This window comes from Megalobrama amblycephala, linkage group LG18, assembly GCF_018812025.1.
Source record: "Megalobrama amblycephala isolate DHTTF-2021 linkage group LG18, ASM1881202v1, whole genome shotgun sequence".
NCBI lineage: Eukaryota > Metazoa > Chordata > Actinopteri > Cypriniformes > Xenocyprididae > Megalobrama > Megalobrama amblycephala.
The window spans coordinates 36,339,286-36,362,986 of NC_063061.1; the positions used below are offsets into that span (position 1 = coordinate 36,339,286).

The window sequence follows — 23,701 nt, forward strand, 5'->3', positions numbered from 1 at the left end:
CAGGTCATATTTCACCCACAATCAAAAGAAAAAATGAAATTATATTTTACATGAGTTTTAGGTCCAGTAAGATGTTTTTTGACACATTTAAAATTAAAATATGTACGTAATTATGTCATTTGCATTGCAAAAAAATCCCAACATTGTTATTTTAGTATTATTTATATACTATTATAGTATTCCAAATTAGCTTATATTTTTATATTTTCAGTTTAAGATTTTGTTTTATTAATGTTATGTGCTTTTGTCAATTTTAGTTTAAATATTTAAAATTTTAAATATAAATAATTTTAGTTTAATATTATTTTAGTTTTAGTAATTTTAATACATCAACTTTATTTTATTTATTTATTTATTTTTTAAATTAACATTTCATCTAGTACTTTTATTTCAGCTTTATTTCAATTAATGGAAATGACTTTTAATAGTTTTAGTTGATATCACTCCAGCATAATAATACAGTAATGAAAATCATAATATATGAACACCAATGTTTTTTTTTAATCAGCATATATTACATTCAATGCAACAAATATGACAATGTATTCTTTTTTTTTTTTTTTAGTAATTTTATGTATGTGCTTTTGTCAATTTTATTTTAAAAATTATTTGGGTTTAGTTTTAGTTTTATTAATTTTAGTACTTCAACTTATTTTATTTATAAATAATATTTTATTATTTTATTAATACTTTTATTTCAGCTTTATTTCAATTAATGGAAATGACAATGATGTATATTTTTATATATATATTTGTTTTAGTAATTTTGTGTGATTTTGTCAATTTTAGTTTAAAAAATCTTTGGGTTTAATTTAATTTAGTTTTAGTAACTTTTTGTTTTAATAATTTTATGTGACTCAATTTTAGTTTAAAAAAATAATTTGGGTTTAATTTATTTTAGTTTTAGTAATTTTAGTACTTCAACTTATTTTTTTATTTTATTTATTTTTTTAAATCTACATTTCTCATTTAATACTTTTATTTTATTTCAGCTTTATTTCAATCAATGAAAATGATTTTTAATAGTTTTAGTTAAAATCATAATATATGGACACCAATGTTTTTTTTTTTTAAATCAGCATATATTACATTCAGCGCAACAAATATGACAATGTATTCAATATTGTCAATATGTGCTTTTGTCAATATTATTGTTTTTTTAAATTATTTGGGTTTAGTTTATTTCAGTTTTAGTCATTTTAGTACTTCAGCTTATTTTATTTTTTAATCTACAGATCTCATTTAATACTTTAATACTTTTATTTTATTTCAGCTTTATTTCAATTAATGATAATTTTTAATAGTTTTAGTTGATATTAACACTCCAGTATAATAATACAGTAATGAAAATCATAATATATGGACACAATGTTTTTTAAATCAGCATATATTACATTCAGTGCAACAAATATGACAATACTTTACAACATGTACACATACTGTACAATTGAAATCAATTTCAACATTTCAGTATTGAGAACTGGATCATTAAAATTATCATAATGCAAAACATGAATGCTTCTAGATCCTGTACACCCGGGATTAATAGATTTTCTTATTTTTTCTTTTAATTTTGTGGTGAAAAATGACCCGGACATGTCTTTGTAGTGGATGTTTTAATTATTATCATTACTATATTTATTGTTTTTAGATAATAAAGGCATAAACAACTCCATTCCAACAGCTTCCCAAAAACACTATGATTTAAAATAACCTTTTACTTGGTTGTTTAAAAAGTGTTTTTAATAGTTTATTGTAATATTGTTTGGTTTAGGGCATTTTAAAACCATATAAAGTTGTAAAAATATGTTCTGTTTGTTTTGGAATAATTTACATAGTTCTTATTTACAAAATAAAACAATCTTGTAAAGTTGTTTCAGTTCTCATTCGGATACTCTGATATTTTCACATGACTAACACTCAGATGTGCTGATTGTACCACAAGATGTAACTGAATCTTTCACTTGGCAACTGATACAAAGCATTTCTCATTCCAAAAGGCATCCATTCTCTGAGAAATGATGGATTATGGGTGTAAGAGGTGGTGTACTTTATGGCAGTAATAGGTAGATGTCATGCTCAAGACAATTAAAGTTCCATCTGTTCATTTTCCAAAGGAAAACAAAGATCCCTTCCTTGTTCTTGGATCCCTGAATAGCCTCCATTTTGGCTCAGTTTCTATTCCAGATTAAAGAGAAACCAGCAGCCATACTGGATAATGTTTCTGAGCAGGCAATGTGTTTGAAATGGTAGCCATTTTGGATCAGAAGGTCACCATGTTGGATCCAACTCACCAGGCTGGATGTGTTGGATCGTTTTCTCACGTGTTGTTCACCACGTTGGGTGGGCGTAGCTGATGTTGTACTGCTTGGCCCAGTGCGCGAACACCTGTTTCTCAGTGATGAAGCGATGGTGTGATCCCCAGCGCCCCCTCTCGTTCTGCAGGTACGTTACACACTCGTCTGGACCTCTGGGTTTGTAATAGTGATAGGGCATTCGTTTGGGCTGAGGGCGTTTCCTAGAGGAAAAACAATTCAGGAAAATAGATTTTATTGATTTAGTATTCTTAGATTAACATTTATTATTGTTTTTGCCTTTATAGAGAGCAACAGTGCCCACCCACTTTTTCATAAGCCATGAAGCAGGCCAATCAGCTACGAGGTGAATCACATTACAAGCTTTGATTTTTTTGGAAATTTTTTTTTTGTAACTGATTACTTTCATGGCTCTCTGACCGGTGGAATTTTCTGTACAGCATCGTGGGTAATGTAGTTTTTCACCACAGATTCTGCTGTTAAACACAATTATTTTACGTTACGTTTTTTTTAATAATAAATATTTTCCCCAGTGATACAATGAAATTTGCTCTTGCCCAACTCAACACTGGAGTGAAACTTTCATCTTACCCACAATGGTTTGGCGGCACCATCCCATAAACCTTGATGCTATCACACATCTCTATGGCAATCACCATGGTAAACCAGCCCGTGCTTAACCAGGACTGAGACTTTTTTCTGTGAAAACAGGAAACGACAATCAAAACAATGTTCAGCCAACGCAGATAGATAGATAGATAGATAGATAGATAGATAGATAGATAGATAGATAGATAGATAGATAGATAGAGTGAGTCAGGGTAATCAAGGTGGTTGCTAGGTTGATGTTATGTGGTTGCTAGGGTACTCTGAGTGGTTGCAAGGGTTTTATGTAGTTGCTAGGGTTTTTCTATGCAGTTGCTAAGGTACTTGGGGTGGTTGCTAAAGTGTTGCTATGCAGTTGCTAGGGTGCTCGGGGTGATTGCTAGGGCGGTGCTATACGGTTGCTAGTTTACCCGGGGTGGTTGCTAAGATGTTGCTATGCGGTTGCTATGGTACTCTGGATGGTTGCTAAGGTGTTGCTAGGGTACTCAGGTGGTTGCTTGAGGTATTCTGGGTGGTTGCTAGGGTACTTGGGGTGTTTGCTAAGGTGTTGCTATGTGGTTGCTTGAGGTATTCTGGGTGGTTGCTAAGGTATTCTGGGTGGTTGCTAGGGTGTTGCTAGGGTACTTGGGGTGGTTGCTAAGGTGTTGCTATGCGGTTGCTAGGGTACTCAGGGTGATTGCTATGTGGTTGCTAGGGTACTCTGGGTGGTTGCTAAGGTGTTGCTATGCAGTTGCTAAGGATTTCTGGGTGGTTGCTAGGGTACTCGGGCTGGTTGCTAGGATGTTGCCAGGGTGATTTTTGTGGTTTCTAGGCGGTTGCCATGGTGTTCTTGCTTTAGTCTATGAAGTACTAACATAACTAAAACTATAATAAACTAAAAACAAAAACTATATAGACATATTAAAGGTGCTAAAGAGGATCTTTTCGTCGACTGAGAAACCAAAGACTGTTAGTGAGTTTTTGAAATGAGCGCATGCGTAAGAATTTCGAGGGAACGCCTCCCAAAACCCGTGCACGAGTATTGGAACACGAGTGTTTACCACCGGCATTCGCTGTGTTGTGTTAGTGGATTCATTATGTCGGACTCACCGCAGGTAACTCATAATCTGCAGTTGTTACTCCTGTCTCCTGACAAAAACATTGCATGCGGCGCCTGTGAAGTGTGGAAAGTTACTGGAGCGCGCAGCCGCGCACGTCTCGCACAAGGAACGTCACGGCAGTGATTGACAAGCCAGAGGGCCAATCGTTTACGCGATGATCGTGTAAACGATTGGCTGATGTTTTTAAGGCCCTACCTCGTGCACAGATGATGTATATTAATATTATTACTTTCAGTGCACCTAATAAATAGTCTTTTATCAGTTAGTAAAGACAGTTTCAAGTAATATTGCAAAAATGTATTAAAAAAAACATCCTCTTAATAATAGTATAAACGATTAAATAGTAAACGTAAACGATTGGCTGATGTTTTTAAGGCCCTACCTCGTGCACAGATGATGTATATTAATATTATTACTTTCAGTGCACCTAATAAATAGTCTTTTATCAGTTAGTAAAGACAGTTTCAAGTAATATTGCAAAAATGTATTAAAAAAAACATCCTCTTTAGCACCTTTAAAATAATAATAGTAAAAATGACAAAAACACAACAAAATTACTAAAACTTTAAAATTATAATGAGAACAAGAAAATGTAAAAATAAAATCCTCCCCATTTAATGTAAAGGGTGTGAAAGGAATATTGTGGTAAATTTTGAAAACAAAATATATGGAAAAAAATAATATAATATTTAATATTTTACATAATATATAATTTTTGTAACAGTTACATTAAAACACTGAAAAAAGCATGTTAAAGTGCAGTACATATCTGGAAGTGAAGGTGTTCACCTGTCTCTGCCGGTCTCTTTCTGAAAGAGTGTGTCAAACTTCTGCATTTTGCTGGGCGCGATGACGAAGAAGGACAGGTTAGTGTAGGTCATACTGACTCTCTGGATCAGCCGGTACAGAGTTCCCTTCGAGTCGCGTCCGATCTTTGACGACGGGCCCCAGAATATGATGGCGGAGATGTCCGAGCGATTGAGGAACTCCGCAGGTTTGCGGACGACCCGGAATATGCTGGAATGAGCCACGACGCGCACGCTGGTCCGGTTCCCCACGTCTGATGCGTACCCAGAGGTCGGAGCGTCGTTCATGCGGATGACGCACTCCGTACGGTCGATCTCGTCTCCGGCGTGAGTCCCCAACACGTGACTAGAGCTGGTCACTAATGCACACTGATGGCAGTGCAGGTTCATGCTCTGAAACAACAATTCACCACACTGAACAACTCATTTATTTCAGCAAGAATTCTAGTGCATTTCTTTTTCATCCAGCAAAAAATAAATATATTTCAAAATATATAAAATGCTGATATAGATGTTAAAACATATTTCATACAAAAGTGTTATAAGTTTACTTATTTATTTATTTTATTCTTTGTTTATTTATTTATTTACTTATTTATTTACGCATTTTCTCATATATGTTTTGTCCATTTTTTATATATATTTTCAATGTAAATATATTTATATTTTTATATATATATAAAATACATTTTGCATTCACCCAAAATGGTGAAAATATATAAAAATGCAACTAAAATTCCATCCAGCAAAAAAAAAAAAAAAAAATTATATATATATATATATATATATATATATATATATATATATATATATATATATATATATATATATATATATTCATTGTATTTTAACATTTGAAAATATAAAACATGCTAATATACATGGTCAAATATATTTATATAAAAATGTATATTCCCTTATATTCCCTCATATATTTTCTTAAATTTTTCATATATTTTTGATGTAAATATTTATATTGTCTAAAATATTTGAAAAAAATAAATACATTTTTCATTCATCCAAAATGTATCTTAAGATATATACAAAAATGCTACAAAAAGTCCATCCAACAAAAAATATAAATTTCAAAATATACAAAAATGCTAATATAGATGTAAAATATATTTATATAAAATGTTTTAATTAGTTTACTTGCTTATATTTACTCACATATTTTTGGCCGTTTTTTTATACTTTCATTGTAAATATATTTATTTTCTCCAAAATATATTTTATTTATTTAATATAAAATATATATATTTGCATTATATATATTTTATATTAAATATATAATATAATATATTTATATATATTTATATAATATAATATATTATATTATAAATATATAATATAATATATTATATATTTATATATAAATATATATTTATATATATTTTATATAAGTATATAATAAATATATACTTTATATATATGCAAATGTATCTTAAAATACATTTGCATATATATAAAATGCAAATGTATTTTAAGATTAGAAATGTATTTTCTTATCTTTTCGCAGCATATTTTGGCACTTGAAGATTTAAGTTTTTTAAAGGTTTATGATTTCAGTTCTTCTACTTCATAAATACAATGTAAATTGCAGTTTCTTTGTAATTGTTTGTCAAAATTTTCTAGCAATTTCTGAGTGAAAATTCTCGCTACACCAATTTCTTTTTCAGCATACATTTATTTTAGCCTGAAAAACACACAATTTTATGCCATATAAACAGGAATTTCACACCTTGTTGCCGTAAACAGGAAGATATCCCTCCTTCCCAGCCCATTTCTTGAGGTTGGTGTTTTTGACCGTGTGATGAAACTCACTGACTTTAAAGGAGCTGTAAATATCAGCTGAGCTGTTCGAGCTGTAGAGGATGAGGAGGGTCATGATGAGGAAGATCGTCCCGTAAATCACCATCCGCTGCCCCTGCTGCCATTGCTGAATAAAACACAGACATACAAACTCGACATTATTATAGAATTTTCCATATGTATATGTATGCATGTAAAGTTCTCTGAACTCCAACTATACCATTGAATGTTTCATAATGATTACATGACTACACGCTGCACCACGTCACCCTGAGTGGTTTCTACCACGACCACCTAACACTATCTTGCAGGACTCTCGAGTCTCATGCATTCACCGTGAGACACGCATTTCAACCAGTTCACACACTCACACGCCACTCCTTGATAAGATTTGTGCGAGCTGTTCCTGTCGCGGCGCTGAGAAAACATCCTCCTGCACCAATAGAAATTAGAAAGACCTCCTTTTCTACAATTTATCACACTCTATTGGATTTACTGTGGTAAATTGACTAACTTGTAGAATTTATAATAGATTATCTGTTAAGGGAACAGTTTTTCCACTAAAGATTTATATTACAAATGTGGCATGTAGGGTGCTATTACCTGTAATTATATCCTTATTGTAACAAATGCTATAAATATATCACAAGACAGGTTAGAATCAAGACAAGAGCTTTAAAGTCTGAACCTTCTTGAACTATTGACTAAACAATTGGTTTTCTCCATGTGTATAATGTGTTCTGCTAATAATGAAAGATATTAGGGAAAAACCTAGCAGATGACAGGAAATTAACATTTTCAATATGAGAACAGTTTAAGTAATATTCTATTGAAGTAATATTAAGTAAAATTCTGTCAAAGATTTTCAAGATTTTAGATGCTATAATAATATAAAATACAGGCAGTTATGTTATTAACCAACTTTGCATGTGAATGAAACCACAAAAGACCATTTTGCGCACAAATGAATCTCATGAGGGAGCATGTCCTGTGACCCCAAATCTACACCCAACCCTTTTTAATTTTTTTTAGCATTCTGATTTTATGATTCCTGCACGAAATCACTTGCCTGTGATCAAAGATAGTGAGAGCTGATGTTGGGGAACATAGCCAAATTCATGCTAAATTATCATTGATGCAGTCAAAAACTCTCCTAACTGCTTTAGCTTAGTTTGGCTACCTGAAACTGAGGAAAGTACTAGAGATTGTTATCCTGGCAATGCATACATTAATCATTGCATTTGTTTATGTCAGGGAAAAAGCAAAAGAGTATTATTTCATTCTGGGCACCAAAGGGTCAATCCCCTAAAAAGGTTGCCAGATCAGAGGAGGAGACGGTGGAGAAGACAGTAAGGGAGACAGTTGGGGAGAAAGTAGAAGAGAACATAGAGGAGACAGTGGACAAGACAGGGAAGAAGAAGAAGAAGAAGAAAGCATTCAGTGAAGCAGCCACCAGGTGTACTTTTAAAAGTGAGTGGTCAACCAAATGGCCATTCATTACCATAGGCACCACCAGCTCCTACTACTGGTATTCAGTTTGCAAACAGGAGGACTCAGATGTGGCATCAGGCCAAAGAACATGCACTTCAGTCAACAAGCAGCATCATTTCTATTTGTGCTGGTCAATTATGAACAATAGGTAAAATTGAACTGCTAGCAAAAGCTTGAGAGAATTGGGTGGGGCCGAGGGGCTGCTGCTGCAAATATTTGAGTGGCTCCTCCCCTAACAGATGTAATCTCACTCCAAACTGTTGATTAAACTTGAGAGCCCTAATCTTGGTCACAACGAGCCACTTCCCTTCAGTGCACCACAGCTGGCTCTTCGCTCTGCTTATGCACTCCCACGGCCCGCTCTGTTTGCGTCTGTTGGGATATCTTTCTAAAAATCTATCTTTTTCAGACAAACTTCTGATACCGCAAATGGATTCTCACTCTACAGCAATAAACAGACAGACAATATTCTCAGTTTCTCTCATTCTCATTTTATTACTTCTTGTAAAGGCAAAAGCTAAATACACCACTCCATGGGCCAGAATAAACAATAGCTTGTTTGCAATAACGTGGTTCTGATGATGCACAAAATTCCTTTAAGACAAGTCATTTCACTCGGCGGTAGACATATGGCGATATTCGGTAATACGATATATCACAATAACGAATATACACAATACTGTTACCGTGGGCACCTCAAAATACAGTGAATAATTATTTGTTATGAATTATTCTAATTTTTATATTACATTTTAAGAATACCGTATAAAATCCACAACACCGCTGTATGTGGCGTCAAAGAGGCACGCACACTATGTAAACAAACCCAGAACGAGTGAAGATGCGCTGAATGAAAGTGCACGTTCACTCTCTGACAGCAGAGGGCACTGATGGAACAGCAGAAGTGCAGCGGTTACCCCGGAAACCCCATTAACAAAGCTGCGGTACTACAGTATTTAAAATGCTTCAAACAGCCATTCTTTTTTTTTTTTTTTGTATTCGCAATGTTGTTCGTCACAGCACCAAATACTTAAAGGTCCCGTTCTTCGTGATCCCATGTTTCAAACTTTAGTTAGTGTGTAATGTTGTTGTTAGAGTATAAATAAAATCTGTAAAATTTTAAAGCTCAAAGTTCAATGCCAAGCGAGATATTTTATTTAACAGAAGTCGCCTACATCGAACGGCCAGTTTGGACTACATCCCTCTACTTCCTTCTTTAATGACGTCACTAAAACAGTTTTTTGACTAACCTCTGCCCACAGGAATACACAAGAGTTGCGTTTGTAGAGTGTGTTTGTCGCCATGTCGTCGAAACGCTGTTATTTTCATCCCGCAGTCCAATCACCGGGTCTGATTCCGGCTCAAATTGATAGGGTAAAATTAAAGACATGTTTACAATAACACTGAGCGCGTGCATCTCCACGTTATGGTAAGAGGCGTGACCTTTCCGGGCAAGATGCGCTCAGAGCTGCTGTCAAATCACAACACAGGAACCGCTGGCACAATCAGAACTCGTTACGTATTTCTGAAGGAGGGACTTCATAGAACAAGGAAGTCATCAGCCCGTTTTTATGACAGTGGAAACAGCGGTATACAGATAAGTAAATTATGTGAAAAATACTGTGTTTTTTTACACGCGAAACATGAACACATGTTATATTGCACACTATAAACACAATCAAAGCTTCAAAAAACCACGAAAAACAGGACCTTTAATATTTAAAGACTTAATAGGCTATTTATTTTCAAACTTAAACATTTTTATATTTTAATATGGACTACAACATGCCAATGTTCTGATTATTTGTTATTGTTCAGTAACACTTGATGACTTAAGGCTTCGTTAGTTAACATGTTAATTCATTATTACCAAACTGACAATGAAAAAATACTTTTATTATAGCATTTATTAGCATGTAATAGCATTTATTAATTTTAGTTCATTTCTAGTTAATGTTTATTAACATTACTAAAGTCAAAAGTTGTAATTATTACTTAATTGACCTAAAACTAACAATGATCAGTTATAATTTTTAACTAATATTAACAACAAAAAATTACCTTCTGTAACAAATGTAGCTATTGCTCATTCTTAATCTTAGTTAATGCATTAACTAACGTTAAATAATGAGACCTTATACAGTGTTACCTGTTGTCCTTTATAATTCTTTTGCACTTTAATCTGTTTGAAACATTTTACTTTATAATTTGTGTACTGCGTTAATGTATTTAAATGTAAAAGAAAAAAAGTTCTTAAACCTGTTATACTATGACAACACTTTTTTGCAACTTATGTCAATACCGTGATAATACCGTGATAAAAGCTTAAGCAATTATCGCAACATGAAAATTTGATACCGTCACATGCCTACTTGGCGGCCATCTTTGAAATGCCTCTCGGGCATTCAAGTTCAGCTCCTATCTCTGACTGCTTCTATAGGAACCGGAGCTTCTAACGGCCGCTGCAGCGACGCGATGACTTTACCGATCAGCGATTGGCTCTTATATAGAAGGCGGGACTTGTTGAAAACACGACTTAATAAAATGTTGTGAATTCTCTGTGTTGTTGTTTCACGTGTTGTTGTGGTAAGAGCGCGTCGACTGAGTTAAACATTGATTACATAACTTGTTCAAACTTCACTTGTGCATTCGCGTCATTTTGTGCAGGTAAAACTTGAATAATTTTATTAAGTAGCTATATCTGATTATTCTCATAAAGATGGTTTCGTTGAGGTAAATAACCCACAGAGCTGATTTTTAGCTAGCGCGAGCACTAAAAAGTAAGACAACATTAATATGATCCTATCAAAAACTCAAAATTCGTATGTTTTGCGTCGTTTATGGTTGCTCAAATCGTTAAAATCGAGAACCCAGAAGGTGTTTATATCGTTTACATATCTTATACCGTTTTTTATAACTTATATCGTTTTTTAACTTTAAAAGTTGTCGCCTTTAATAGTGTTTTGCGTCTGCTGATACTGAAATGAATATGGTTACCTGCTTACCTTATTTGTTTTTGACTTGGTTAAATATTCACATTCTTCATGGTATCGTTTGCAGGGAAGAGAAGATATTTTATCCCATTGAATGATAATTTGGTGTTTTCACTTCAGTTTTGTAGTATTCCCTTCACAATGTTGATCTGGTTACCATGAGAACAGTGTCACGCGCTGCTGCTTCAGCCGTCATATGGTAGAAAATGTCCAAATAAATAAATGTTTAACGAGCTGACAGAAGTCGATTCAACAACAAAGACAACACTTTCAAAATGTGATTATTTTATTGAGTGATAGGGAGTGGGTTAAATCAGTGACATTTTTGATTTTCTGTCGCGATTGTGAAAAATGTCGCCATTGTAGGTCATTTATGCTGAATCGAGAATTGCAACAGGAGCTCACGTCATCGTTCAAAGAAAAAACTGGACAGTGTAATACAATTTTAACCTTTTCTACTGTCCTAACTTAACTAGTAGAAAGACAGCACAATGAAAACAAACCCAGACTAGAACTGAACGTGGCGTGACCGCAGCTTACATTCTCTATATCTACCTCCTTGATGGCAGGAAAGTCTTTCAATTTCAAGTCACTCATCTTCATAACATAAAGATCACGTCCAACATATGTTGTGATTTTCTGTTTATACCTTTCTAAACCAGCACAGAAAATACTTTTCTCCATCTCTTCCATTCTAATTTTCACTGCTTGCTCTCCACCGGTATTTCGCGCGTCACCAGAACCACGTGATTTCAAACAACCTATTGCCTGTTGCACTTTTTCCCATTCCAAACAATACGAGTGACGTGTTATTCTGTAGTCTTTGGTTGAGTTCCAGTCTGGTTTGTTTATATCGTGCTTCCTTTCTGCAAATGAGTTCAGGGCAGTATTTTGTTGTCATGATTGTGAAAAATGTCACCATTGTAGGTCTGAATCGAGAACTGCAATAGGAACTCACATCAGTGTTCAGGGAAAAAACTGGACGGTTTAATACAACTGACTGAACCACTGCCTATCACTCAATGAAATATTCTCATTGCTAAGTGTTTTTGAAAGTTTTGTATTTTGTTTGGTTTAATAATTAACATTGCATTTGCGAGTATGACTCTCACTCGGCTTGTGAATGTGTATAACTTGCACGTAGCCACTTTAAAACTGTTCACGAGCTTCTATGGGTTTGATTTTGGTTGTCATTTGTTGAATGATGAAGGTGAAGAGAAGATTAATGTTTATGTTTTAAAGGTGCATGTAACGAAGTTCGTCAATACGGGAAGAAGGAGGCGGGAACCGGCGAACATTCAACAAAACTTTAATTAGAAATAAACAAAGAACAAAATGAAAGTAATGCCGGCAGACCCTCGCGGACGTCTGCCGGCCACACAAACATAATAAAACATAACATAAAGTCCAGGCCTGGTCCTCTCTCGTCCTTCGCTGATGTCGCTCCTCCTTTTATGCCTCCGGAGCTCCTCCGTGAGAGACTCGAGGCCGGCACGCCTCGCAGGTGACGCTCATTATCACTCGCGTCACCGGCCTCGCTCCGTTCCCTCACGGCTCTCGCCCGCCCTGCTCGTCACAGTGCACTATGTAGTTTTTCCATCCGCTAGGGGGCGCCTATTCAAAACAAAGGCGTAGCTTGATGACGCCAAGTTTGAGAGCGGAATCTTGGGACATGTGGTCTTCACCTCACAGCCGGTGGAATAAATTGGGATAGGACTCGGGAAGAAATCATGTTCATGGATGCGATTGTTAACATTACTGTAGTATGGAGCAGAGCAGGACCGAGTGTTGTGGAGCTGAGACGAACTTTTATTATGCCTCAGTCGCCGCTTCTGCTTCTTCTGGTCATGAGTATTTGCAAAGAACAAATACTGACAAGAAGTGAAACTCAATAGAAAGTTCCATAGAAACACCGGCGCGGCCCTGCATTTCCGCCATTTTGGGGTGAAAGTGACTCGGCAGTCCGCTAGTTTCTATGGCAATAGCAGCTGCTTTGTTAAAAAAAACGTACATTAAAGCTGAAATCCAACCTGAATTATCAGAACACAGAATAACATACAATCACTAGTGATCATCAAATCCTTTTAACAGTTTATTTTAGACTTTGTGTTTAAGTCTTCCACTTTTTTTCATAAAAACTTTGCTCTCTAGAAACCCAGTCAGGATGCATCAGAAAAATTGGGAATGTTGGACAATAAATATATAACAGCTTGACAGTAATCTCTTTTTGCAGTGTTGGGTGGGCGTTGGGGCTTGAGCCCCTGCACCTTTGAACGCGAAAGTGAAAGTGCCCTTTGTGGTCGCATGGCGGTTGCATTTCTACAGCGGGAGAACAACTTAGGCATCCATCCCCTAGGCCAGTGTTTCTCAACCCTGGTCCTGAAGGACCCCCAACACTGCAGGTTTTGTCATTCTCCCTAATTAAACACACCTGATTCAACTCATCAGCTCATTAGAAGATGTCAGACAGAGGAGACTTTCAAAATGTGCAGTGTTGGGGGTCCTCCAGGACCAGGGTTGAGAAACACTGCCCTAGGCTGTTCTCTCAAACACTCGCTCGGCGGCTGCTGTGAGACACTTGTTGCACAATGCATTAAGCTAGATCGATTTTAGAATATCATATTAAATGCTGGATGGCTTGTGTTGATAAATGGCAATTAATTTTAAAACGTATTATATGATGGAGAAAATGCTGTATTACTGTTACTAAAAATAAAGCTGCATCTGATGATGCTATGTTAGCTACTTCACAAAATAGTGTTTTTCTCTGAGGCATGGTAAAGCATGGTACTCACGAAAAAAAAAATTGATTTAAAGGTGCTAAAGAGGATGTTTTGTTTTATACATTTTTGCAATATTACTTGAAACTGTCTTTACTAACTGATAAAAGACTATTTATTAGGTGCACTGAAAGGAATAATATTAATATACATCATCTGTGCACGAGGTAGGGCCTTAAAAACATCAGCCAATTGTTTACGCGATCATTGCGTAAACGATTGGCCCTCTGGCTTGTCAATCACTGCCGTGACGTTCCTTGTGAGAGACGTGCGAGCCGTTCCCTCGAAATTCTTACGCATGCGCTCATTTCAAAAACTCACTAACAGTCTTTGGATTCTCAGTCGACGAAAAGATCCTCTTTAGCACCTTTAAGACTAAACGTGTTAAACTATACAACAATTCGTTGTAAATATTAAACATGTAAATATTAAAGCGTCTTTGGTGTTTCCGTGGTTTCTACAAAATCAAACCGGAAACCGAGGGTAAAACGGGTATGACGCGATTGACAGGCGACTCCTCACACGTCCCGGAGCCTTGGTTAAAATTGCAATTTTCTCACGATTTACAAATAGTTGCAAACATTTGGGATATTGTAAGTACTCAAGTGAACAAAACTGCAAACATTTTACATATTGCACCTTTAACTTCTTAATTATATTTTTATAGAAATCATATACTTTTGAGTGAAGATTGAAAATGCAGATGTTTTTCTTGATTATAATCAATCATTTAATCAGTTATATTTTAATCATTTATTGTTTTATGTTTTTATGGCAAATGTACACTGTCTCTCTCATGAAAAGCCTTTTAAGGGTTCCAGTGTGTTTTTCTGCAGCCGCATATGCACAGTGTCTTAAGTTTCCATTGGCATATGTACATACAAGGGTGATAAAGTGCATATATTTTTAAAAGGCCTTGTCTGCAGAAGTAGACGTGTGCATGGGTCAAAGAGTACATTATAGGTCTTTGTTTTCACAGATGTATCTTATTTCCACGATAAGGGGAACCAATACCTTATTTGTCCATCTCATGTCTAGTACCACTGTCAGACTCTACTTTGGACCTGCTGTGACTCATTCAAGTGTATTATTTTTGATTCGCTTTAATGGCTCTTTACCAGTGGTTTACTGGTGTTGGTTACGCCCAAAAGAGGAACTCGCTGATGTCTAGCTTTAAGGTATAAGAAGGTCTCTTTTCTCGTGTATGTCTTAGTCTCGTTCTGACATCTTCTCAGTCGTGACTCAATTTCTTGCTCTTTGCACCAACGAGATCTCGTCAAACTTTATTCTTCATAGGCAAGATCATTTCACTCAGACTTATAGATTATACTTAGATTTTTGATTAAGATTATATTTAGATTGGGTTAAGATCTTACTAACATTTTTCTTTGATAATATTGGAAGTTGATTGATAACTCTTTGTATTATTCTGTCATGATCAATTTCATTTTTTAAATTTACATTTTTATAATTCCAAATTCATTTGTTTATCATTTATTTTCTGATTATATTTTGACAAGCAATAAAAATAAATGTAATCACCTGACCTTGGATCTCCTAATTGTTAAATGTTGAAATAAATACAAAAAATACAGTGTATCGTGTCCGTCCGCTGAATGTGAGCCACCAATTCTCCTCCTTGGCCATATGGGAAAGTGAATATTTAAAAAGACATTAACCAGATCAACATTGTGAATGGAATTCTTCAAAACTTGAGTGAAAACACCAAATGATCATGCAATGGGACAAAATATCTTCTCTTCCCGGCAAACGAAAGAATGAAGAAATGAAGAATGTGAATATTTAACCAAGTCGGCTATTTCACGAAGTAAAAATGGAATATTTTCTTAGCAATAGTCAATCAGATATCGTCTTGTTTCAAAAGGTGGCTTTTCTCTGCCCCAATCATAAAATAAGCGTTATCTCCGGTCTCTGGAATTGCCAGCTTTGGCAGAGAGTACCATTTAGACAATTTCTATTAAATGGAATATGATACATTTTACACAGATTTCATTCAAGCCATTATTTAGACATAAATTAGAGATTTAAATGCATTCCAAACACAAAATACCTTCATTCAACAATTCAAAAGTTATCACATTTACATGAATTGTGGGTGTTCTAACCCAGGTGAAAAAAAGTACATTTCAATAATGTACTTAAAGGGTTAGTTCACCCAAAAATGAAAATTCTGTCATTAATGACTCACCCTCATGTCGTTCCAAACCCGTAAGACCTCCGTTCATCTTTGGAACAAAGTTTAAGATATTTTAGATTTAGTCCGAGAACTTTCTGTCCCTCCATTGAAAATGTACGTACGGTAGACTGTCCATGTCCAGAAAGGTAATAAAACATCATCAAAGTAGTCCATGTGACATCAGAGGGTTAGTTAGAATTTGTTGAAGCATCGAAAATACATTTTGGTCCAAAAATAACAAAAACTACGACTTTATTCAGCATTGTCTTCTCTTCCGGAATCCTTTCCATTGAACTGATTCCCTTGAATTGATTCCATTGAATTGTTTCCATTGAATCTTTTCATCTGTCGGTGTTGGTAATGCACTTTTACGTCGCCGTGGTTGTTTTTGGCGATTAGGACATCCGCGGCATTTTGAAGCATCGAAAATACATTTTGGTCCAAAAATAACAAAAACTACGACTTTATTCAGCATTGTCTTCTCTTCCGGGTCTGTTGTCAATTCACGTTCACGACTCCGCTTCTTCTGCTTTCCTGTTTTACGGCAGCTGGCATCCAGCTTATTGGTGCATTACCGCCCCCTTCTGCTCTGGAGTGTGGTTCATGACTCCGCAGTGACGCTATCTGGTGCGCCCGAGCTTCGATGACAGTCTGAGGGAGACGCACGCTGTATTCAAGCTATTCTACATTGTATTTTGGTATTGCTATATTTTTTAAAATGGTGCATAAGTGTGCATGTCACGGATGTCCTAATCGCCAAAAACAACAACGTAAAAGTGCATTACCAACACCGACAGATGAAAGGATTCAATGGAATCAATTCAATGGAATCGATTCAATGGAAAGGATTCCGGAAGAGAAGACAATGCTGAATAAAGTCGTAGTTTTTGTTATTTTTGGACCAAAATGTATTTTCGATGCTTCAACAAATTCTAACTGACCCTCTGATGTCACATGGACTACTTTGATGATGTTTTTATTACCTTTCTGGACATGGACAGTCTACCGTACATACATTTTCAATGGAGGGACAGAAAGTTCTCGGACTAAATCTAAAATATCTTAAACTGTGTTCCGAAGATGAACGGAGGTCTTACGGGTTTGGAACGACATGAGGGTGAGTCATTAATGACATAATTTTCATATCTGGGTGAACTAACCCTTTAAAGTGCTTTATTTTCGAACACTAATTTTGTACTTAATATACTAAAAATTCTTATTTAGTACTTCTTAAGATCATCTTACGAACATCTAAGTGTACTCAACTGTGCTATCTTGAGACACCATGAAATATGAACTAAAATGTGCTTTTAATACACTATCTCTATATTTAAAAAATATATTTAGTTACCACTTGTAGTACACTATGGGTTCAAATGTACTATAAGTGGCATCTAAATACATTTTTTAAATATAGAGATAGTATATTAAAAGCACATTTTAGTTCATATTTCATGGTGTCTCAAGATAGCACAGTTGTAGATGTTCTTAAGATTATCTTAAGAAGTACTAAAGAAGAATTTTTAGTATATTAAGTACAAAATTAGTGCATGAAAATAGAGCACTTGAAGTACATTATAGAAATGTACTTTTTTTTTTTTTTTTTTTTACCTGGGAAAGCATAACTGGTTACAGGTAGTATGTGTGGACATGATATAAAATTGATGCAGTTGAAAGATGTTTGATCAGTCCATTTCAAATGGTTTGGAACAGTTTTAGTTGTGGAAACTTTGTTTTAGTTGTTTTTTCTGTAAAGTTAGGTCACTCAGAGGCCTGCATTGTTTCTCTGTCTCTTTTGATCTGGAGATCAAACACTCTTTATCTTCTGGTGACCATTTGGTTGCTACAAATAGCTTAAGTTTGTCACGTCTCCTTCAGTCAGGAAGCATGGGTGCCATAAAAGGGTTATTCTGTAGACAGACTGGAGCCGAAAATTAGGTTCTCTGAGCTTGGGTTTCTGGAATTATGTTTTGAAAGAATCATCTGAATGATTCATCCCACTGCGCAATGTGACGTCGGAGTGACGTCTTATTCATGTCATTTTTGGACGTCCAAATTCAGTCCATTGAAGGGGTTGTTTTGTAACGCCAGGCGACGTCTTTTTTCGACGTCTTCCTTCACGTCTAATGTTAACGTCCGTGGGACCTCCGTGTAAGGGCTATTTATAGTCCAAATGTGGTCGTTTGTGGACGTCTTTTCAACATCAAATTTAGACTTATTTTGGACGTCGTTTTTATAACTTCTATAACTGTGGTCCCATGTTTCCAGAGGGTGGAGGACATGCTTTCTGTGCCAGTTAATTTTCCTCTAGCTTTGTTTGGCTCAACTTCTAGTTTCAACAGGAAATGCATTACACCTTGGTATGCATCTCTCTTCCTGTTGAATCTAGCTGTTGAGCCAAACAAAGCTAGAGGAAGATTAACTGGCACAGAAAACATGTCCTCCACCCTCTGGAAACATGGGACTACATACAACACTACAGTTATACAAATAAATCACAATTCAATATCACCATTTTCATCTTTATTCAAAAATAAATGCAGCGATGCCAGCGATGCAGGCTGAAAAGCTGTGCCGTCATTTTGCAATGGTTGAACACTCGCGCGAAATGCCTGTCGTGTTGCCTCGGCCAATCAGAGTGGCGTTTACTGGTTGGGTTATGATGATGTGCTGCCTCGACCAATCAGAGTGATGTTGACTGGTTTTTGTCTCTTTGGTTGAAGTCCAAAGCCCTCACCTGTCCTTTAGCTGCCGTTGGTTCTTTTTAAATTAGAAATAAGGAGGATAGGCCTAATATATGCTACCATGAAATTATTTTCTGAACTATAATTTCCCACAAATTGCATTTCCAAATAAATAAACAGATACGTGCAAAAATACATGTATGCATAAAGAAATAACTTGATTAGGCTACTTTAAATAAACCAGTTAAAGAAAAAACATGGCCTGAATAAATAAATAGGCATTCACATAATAAATCATGTTTGTTTCTAAATAATCTGTGTGTGAAGAGTTCAGACGCAAAAGCCTCTAAGTGCCATCTGAAATTCTTCTAGAATGATCATTTTTGTATAGTTAAGTACTTTCACTTAAATGACAATTAATAGGTAATTTGCATTGCCATTTAAGTGAAATTATTGAACTTAAATATACAAGCTTGATAAAAAAGATCATTCTAGAAGAAAATTTCAGATGGCACTTAGAGGCTTTTGCATCTGAACTCTTCATGTATTAAAGGTGCCCTAGATTCAAAAATTGAATTTATCTTGGCATAGTTGAATAACAAGATTTCAGTACATGGAAATGACATACAGTGAGTCTCAAACTCCATTGTTTCCTCCTTCTTATATAAATCTCATTTGTTTAAAAGACCTCCGAAGAACAGGCGAATCTCAACATAACACCGACTGTTACGTAACAGTCGGGATCATTAATATGTACGCCCCCAATATTTGCATATGCCAGCCCATGTTCCCAACATTATGAAAGGCATTAGACAAGGGCAGCCAGTATTAACGTCTGGATCTGTGCACAGCTGAATCATCAGACTAGGTAAGCAAGCAAGAACAACAGCGAAAATGGCAGATGGAGCAATAATAACTGACATGATAGCATGATATTTTTAGTGATATTTGTAAATTGTCTTTCTAAATGTTTCGTTAGCATGTTGCTAATGTACTGTTAAATGTGGTTAAAGTTACCATCGTTTCTTACTGTATTCACGGAGACAAGAGCCGTTGCTATTTTCATTTTTAAACACTTGCAGTCTGTATAATTCATAAACACAATTTCATTCTTTATAAATCTCTCCAACAGTGTAGCATTAGCCGTTAGCCACGGAGCACAGCCTCAAACTCATAGAGAATCAAATATAAACATCAAAATAAATACTTTACTCACATAATTCGAAGCATGCATACAGCATGCATGACGAGCATCTTGTAAAGATCCATTTGAGGGTTATATAAGCTGTGTGAACTTTGTAAATGTGCTGTAATATAATCGAGAGCTCGTGTGGCAGGGAGCAGGCGAATTAAAGGGGCGGCGCGCTGAAAAAAATCGGTGCATAGTTAATGATGCCCCAAAATAGGCAGTTAAAAAATTAATAAAAAAAAATCTATGGGGTATTTTGAGCTGAAACTTCACAGACACATTCAGGGGACACCTTAGACTTATATTACATCTTGTGAAAAAGCGTTCTTGGGCACCTTTAATCATGTTGATAGGCCCTATAAAACAAATATTACATATTAATCATGTAAATTTCCTGCACCTGTTATAGACGTCCAAAAAAATTACCCAGTTCAAGGTCAAATGTTGAACGTCAAGATGACGTCAGATGTTCAGAAATGGTCATGGACCGACGGTCCTAATATAGACATGATCTGCACGTCTATCCGACGTCCAATGTTTAGTGGGATTTGTCTGGTTCATCCACGGTTCCTACAAAGCGTACCCCCTTCTCTACTCAGTATATGTTCTCTGCTTGTATGCTCCAAAAGAGACCCTTCACCACAGAGCCCCAGTTTTTATATTCACTTTTGACACACATTATCTCTTGTGGAAGAATATTTGAGTTTCTGTATAATTTCCATATGCTTATGGTTAAATGATTTTGTTTTTGTCAGAAGTGCACAAGTATGCATTCTTTGGGTGACAAGTGGAAAAACACTGAAGTGGTAAACACGGTAAAGGGACAGAGGCTTCAGCCTTGGAGGTTAGAGATGTAAAAGTGAGGGGAAGCTTTCATTCTTTGTCTTACACTCTGTATGACTGTCTGACCTTTCAACTTAATCAATGTGGTTCAGATAACACAATATTTTGAGTTTCTGCTGATCGCCTTCATTTTTAATTCCAATGGACTCAAAATTTTAAGGCAAGTTAACTTACTTTTTTAAGTTAAACCAACAATTCTTTTTTACGGTGTACTTGCGTTAACATATTACCTGCATGCATCGATTGCTATGTTACTTGCGTCTATCATCTTATTTACTTGCATCAATACATTTACATTACGTTTGCATCAATGGCTTTAGCAATACACACATTTTTTATTGTACATTTTTTCAGATTTCTAACTTGCTAGACATTTATTTCCTGTCTTGTCCCCAAATAATGCAAAGACTGCCATCTTAACAGGATGTGGTATTGCGTGCACAGCATGTGTGTGTGTGATTACAGTATATCACCTTATGTAAACTTCAACCTATAGATTTTCCAAGATAAACAATTTTCTGCTTTTTTGTTTTATCTTTCCTCATGATTTAAATCTTTATCATATTGTTTTCTCTTGACAATGCAATAACCAGTATGCCCTTCCCCTCACTAAAATCACTACATCTCTGAACTTTTAAGGGTTTTTCTACTCACTTTATCTACAGGCCTCATTCTCCTGCTTCCCTTCTATTAGGTTTCAGTTATCATGCCTAGAGAGAGAGAGAGAGAGAGAGAGAGAGAGAAATGTGAAATCAGAAAAATCAGTTTCTTGTGCCCTGACATATTATACACCACCAAGCCTGTGTGTAAACAAATGCCAATTCAATTCAAAAGTATGTACAGAAATAACATGCACTGCTGATGCAGAGGTATTTTCATAACACATTTCCTATAATAAAAACAGAGAAAGACACAAGCCATGATGATTTAATCTGACAGGAGACACACTCATTAAATTGCATTATCCTTTACCTGTTAATTTAAATATATGGATAAGACTATAATAGTATAAGAGCAAAAATCTAATTTTGTTCTGAATATTATTATGCAATCAAATTTTAAAATCTGTCATACCTCCAAGGTCCTCTATAAACCCGTAATAGCCATTTAGCAGAAATAAACACTACACAATTACAGTATTATTATCAAGATGATGTTCATGCATTGATGAAAGCCGTGTGTTTCCACCGCACGAGCCCCTGTATAATCTGATTTGACCATCAGGATAAAGCGTCTGATCTGCAGAATAAACCGATTCACGGCTCGTCACACCTGTGCGCTTATAGAGACTCGGCGATGATGTTTGAACGCGATTCTTACCGATGCGTCAGGGGTTTATTCTGGATGTTGTTGTATCCGCGCAGCAGCATCATCACCATCATTATCATTCCTACCGCTGGCTCAGGCTCATCTCCGCCGAAGGAGCTAGTGCGCATGCGCCGCACACCCGAGCCAGAACCCTCAAACGTCAGCATCAAATCCACCAATGAAAATGCTCTTGTGTGAAACCATAGTGTGAAACCGATGAGAAACAGACGCGTTAATGCGTTTTCTACTGTGTGTTCCCGTATTATGTGAGAAATATATTCTATTTATAATAGGATCAATGACGTGAATGGTCATTTTATTGTCCAAAGGCCTTAATAATAATAAAAAAACAAAGATATGACATCCAAAGTATGTGATGTAGTGCAACTAGATCTCTTTTATTGAATCTAAAAGGTTTTAATTATATTTTGCTACATATAAAGGTATTTTAAAGATTTTGAAGTGTCAAAAGGTCATTCGGTTTAACCGTCCAAAGGCCAATACAGCCACTTCATTTGTGATTAAAACATCTTAAAATGTAATAAATGTATATTTTTTTTATTCTGCCATGATTTTATAACATCATATATCAACAAACGGTATTACAATTATGTGTAGAAGTCATTGCTTTGTTATGAGAAAGAATGTCCAGAAAAAGTAATTTCATTGATGTCATTTGGAGTAACTGATATAAAGGGATCATTCTGGATCAAGTCATGCGCTTAATATCATGTGACAGGATGTGACATCATTCAGACACCTGCAAAGGACCACATGGTCATGAAGCAAAGTAACTAACTCTCCTGTTTTCACTTCTTCATATGCATGTCCTGAAACATCACGTCATTCGGTACAACATGGAAAATGTTGTAATATTTTAAAAACTTGTACTATATATAAAATGTTTGATTGTCCTTTTGCTAGATAGCTTGATATCAGCCTGTTAGCATTGTTTGAAAATATCATCATTCGGTATAACCAAAAGTGTCATTTGGTAAAACCGAAATTTTGGTTAAACTGAATGATTTTTTTGGAGACAAATTTTGTCCATCTTGTAAAAAATGACAAAAGCAGTGTTAATTGATTATAAAAAACACATAATCTCATTGTTAACACTTAATAAAAATTTTGAAAAATTAATAAATTAAAATAAAATTAATTAATTATCTCCACAGATACTGATTATTCAGAGTGATATCTGCTGATACTGATAGTTTGGGGGCTCTGCCTATTATACCTTCTTTTCAATTAATGATAATTTCATTATAATTAATCATTATATTTTAAATTATTATATTTTGAACGAAATGCATATAAAAACTTTATTATCTCCATTTCATAAACACATTACTCAAATTAATATTAACACACGTTAACTAAATTCTGAAGATTAAATTAATATTTCTTGACTTTCTGAATGTTATTAATTCATATAATTACTATTAATATTGAACATCATACTGGTTTCTTAGCATTTTCTTTACACAAAGCACAAATTCAGTGCATTTTGATTGACAGGATATATCGGCCCAATCGGCTGTTTTTAAACTATCGGCCGATAGTGTGAAAATTTGCTT

General features: G+C 35.3%; 1 protein-coding gene across 2 annotated transcripts; it reads right to left on the reverse strand.

Annotated features, from left to right (window-relative positions):
• Positions 1-965: 965 nt before the first annotated feature.
• st6galnac6 (ST6 (alpha-N-acetyl-neuraminyl-2,3-beta-galactosyl-1,3)-N-acetylgalactosaminide alpha-2,6-sialyltransferase 6) lies at positions 966-22,316 on the reverse strand. 2 transcript variants are annotated; one of them, XM_048167091.1, is made up of 6 exons: positions 22,137-22,316; positions 21,471-21,526; positions 6,569-6,766; positions 4,811-5,220; positions 2,907-3,014; positions 966-2,518 (listed from the first exon to the last, which is right to left on the reverse strand). In XM_048167091.1, the coding sequence occupies exons 2-6, from the start codon at positions 21,486-21,488 to the stop codon at positions 2,332-2,334; spliced, it is 921 nt and encodes a 306-aa protein (XP_048023048.1). In that variant the 5' UTR covers positions 21,489-21,526; positions 22,137-22,316; the 3' UTR covers positions 966-2,331. The 2 variants fall into 2 exon arrangements, with proteins under 2 accessions (XP_048023048.1, XP_048023049.1); XM_048167092.1 differs by lacking the exons at positions 21,471-21,526; positions 22,137-22,316 and adding an exon at positions 6,860-6,999.
• Positions 22,317-23,701: the final 1,385 nt, after the last annotated feature.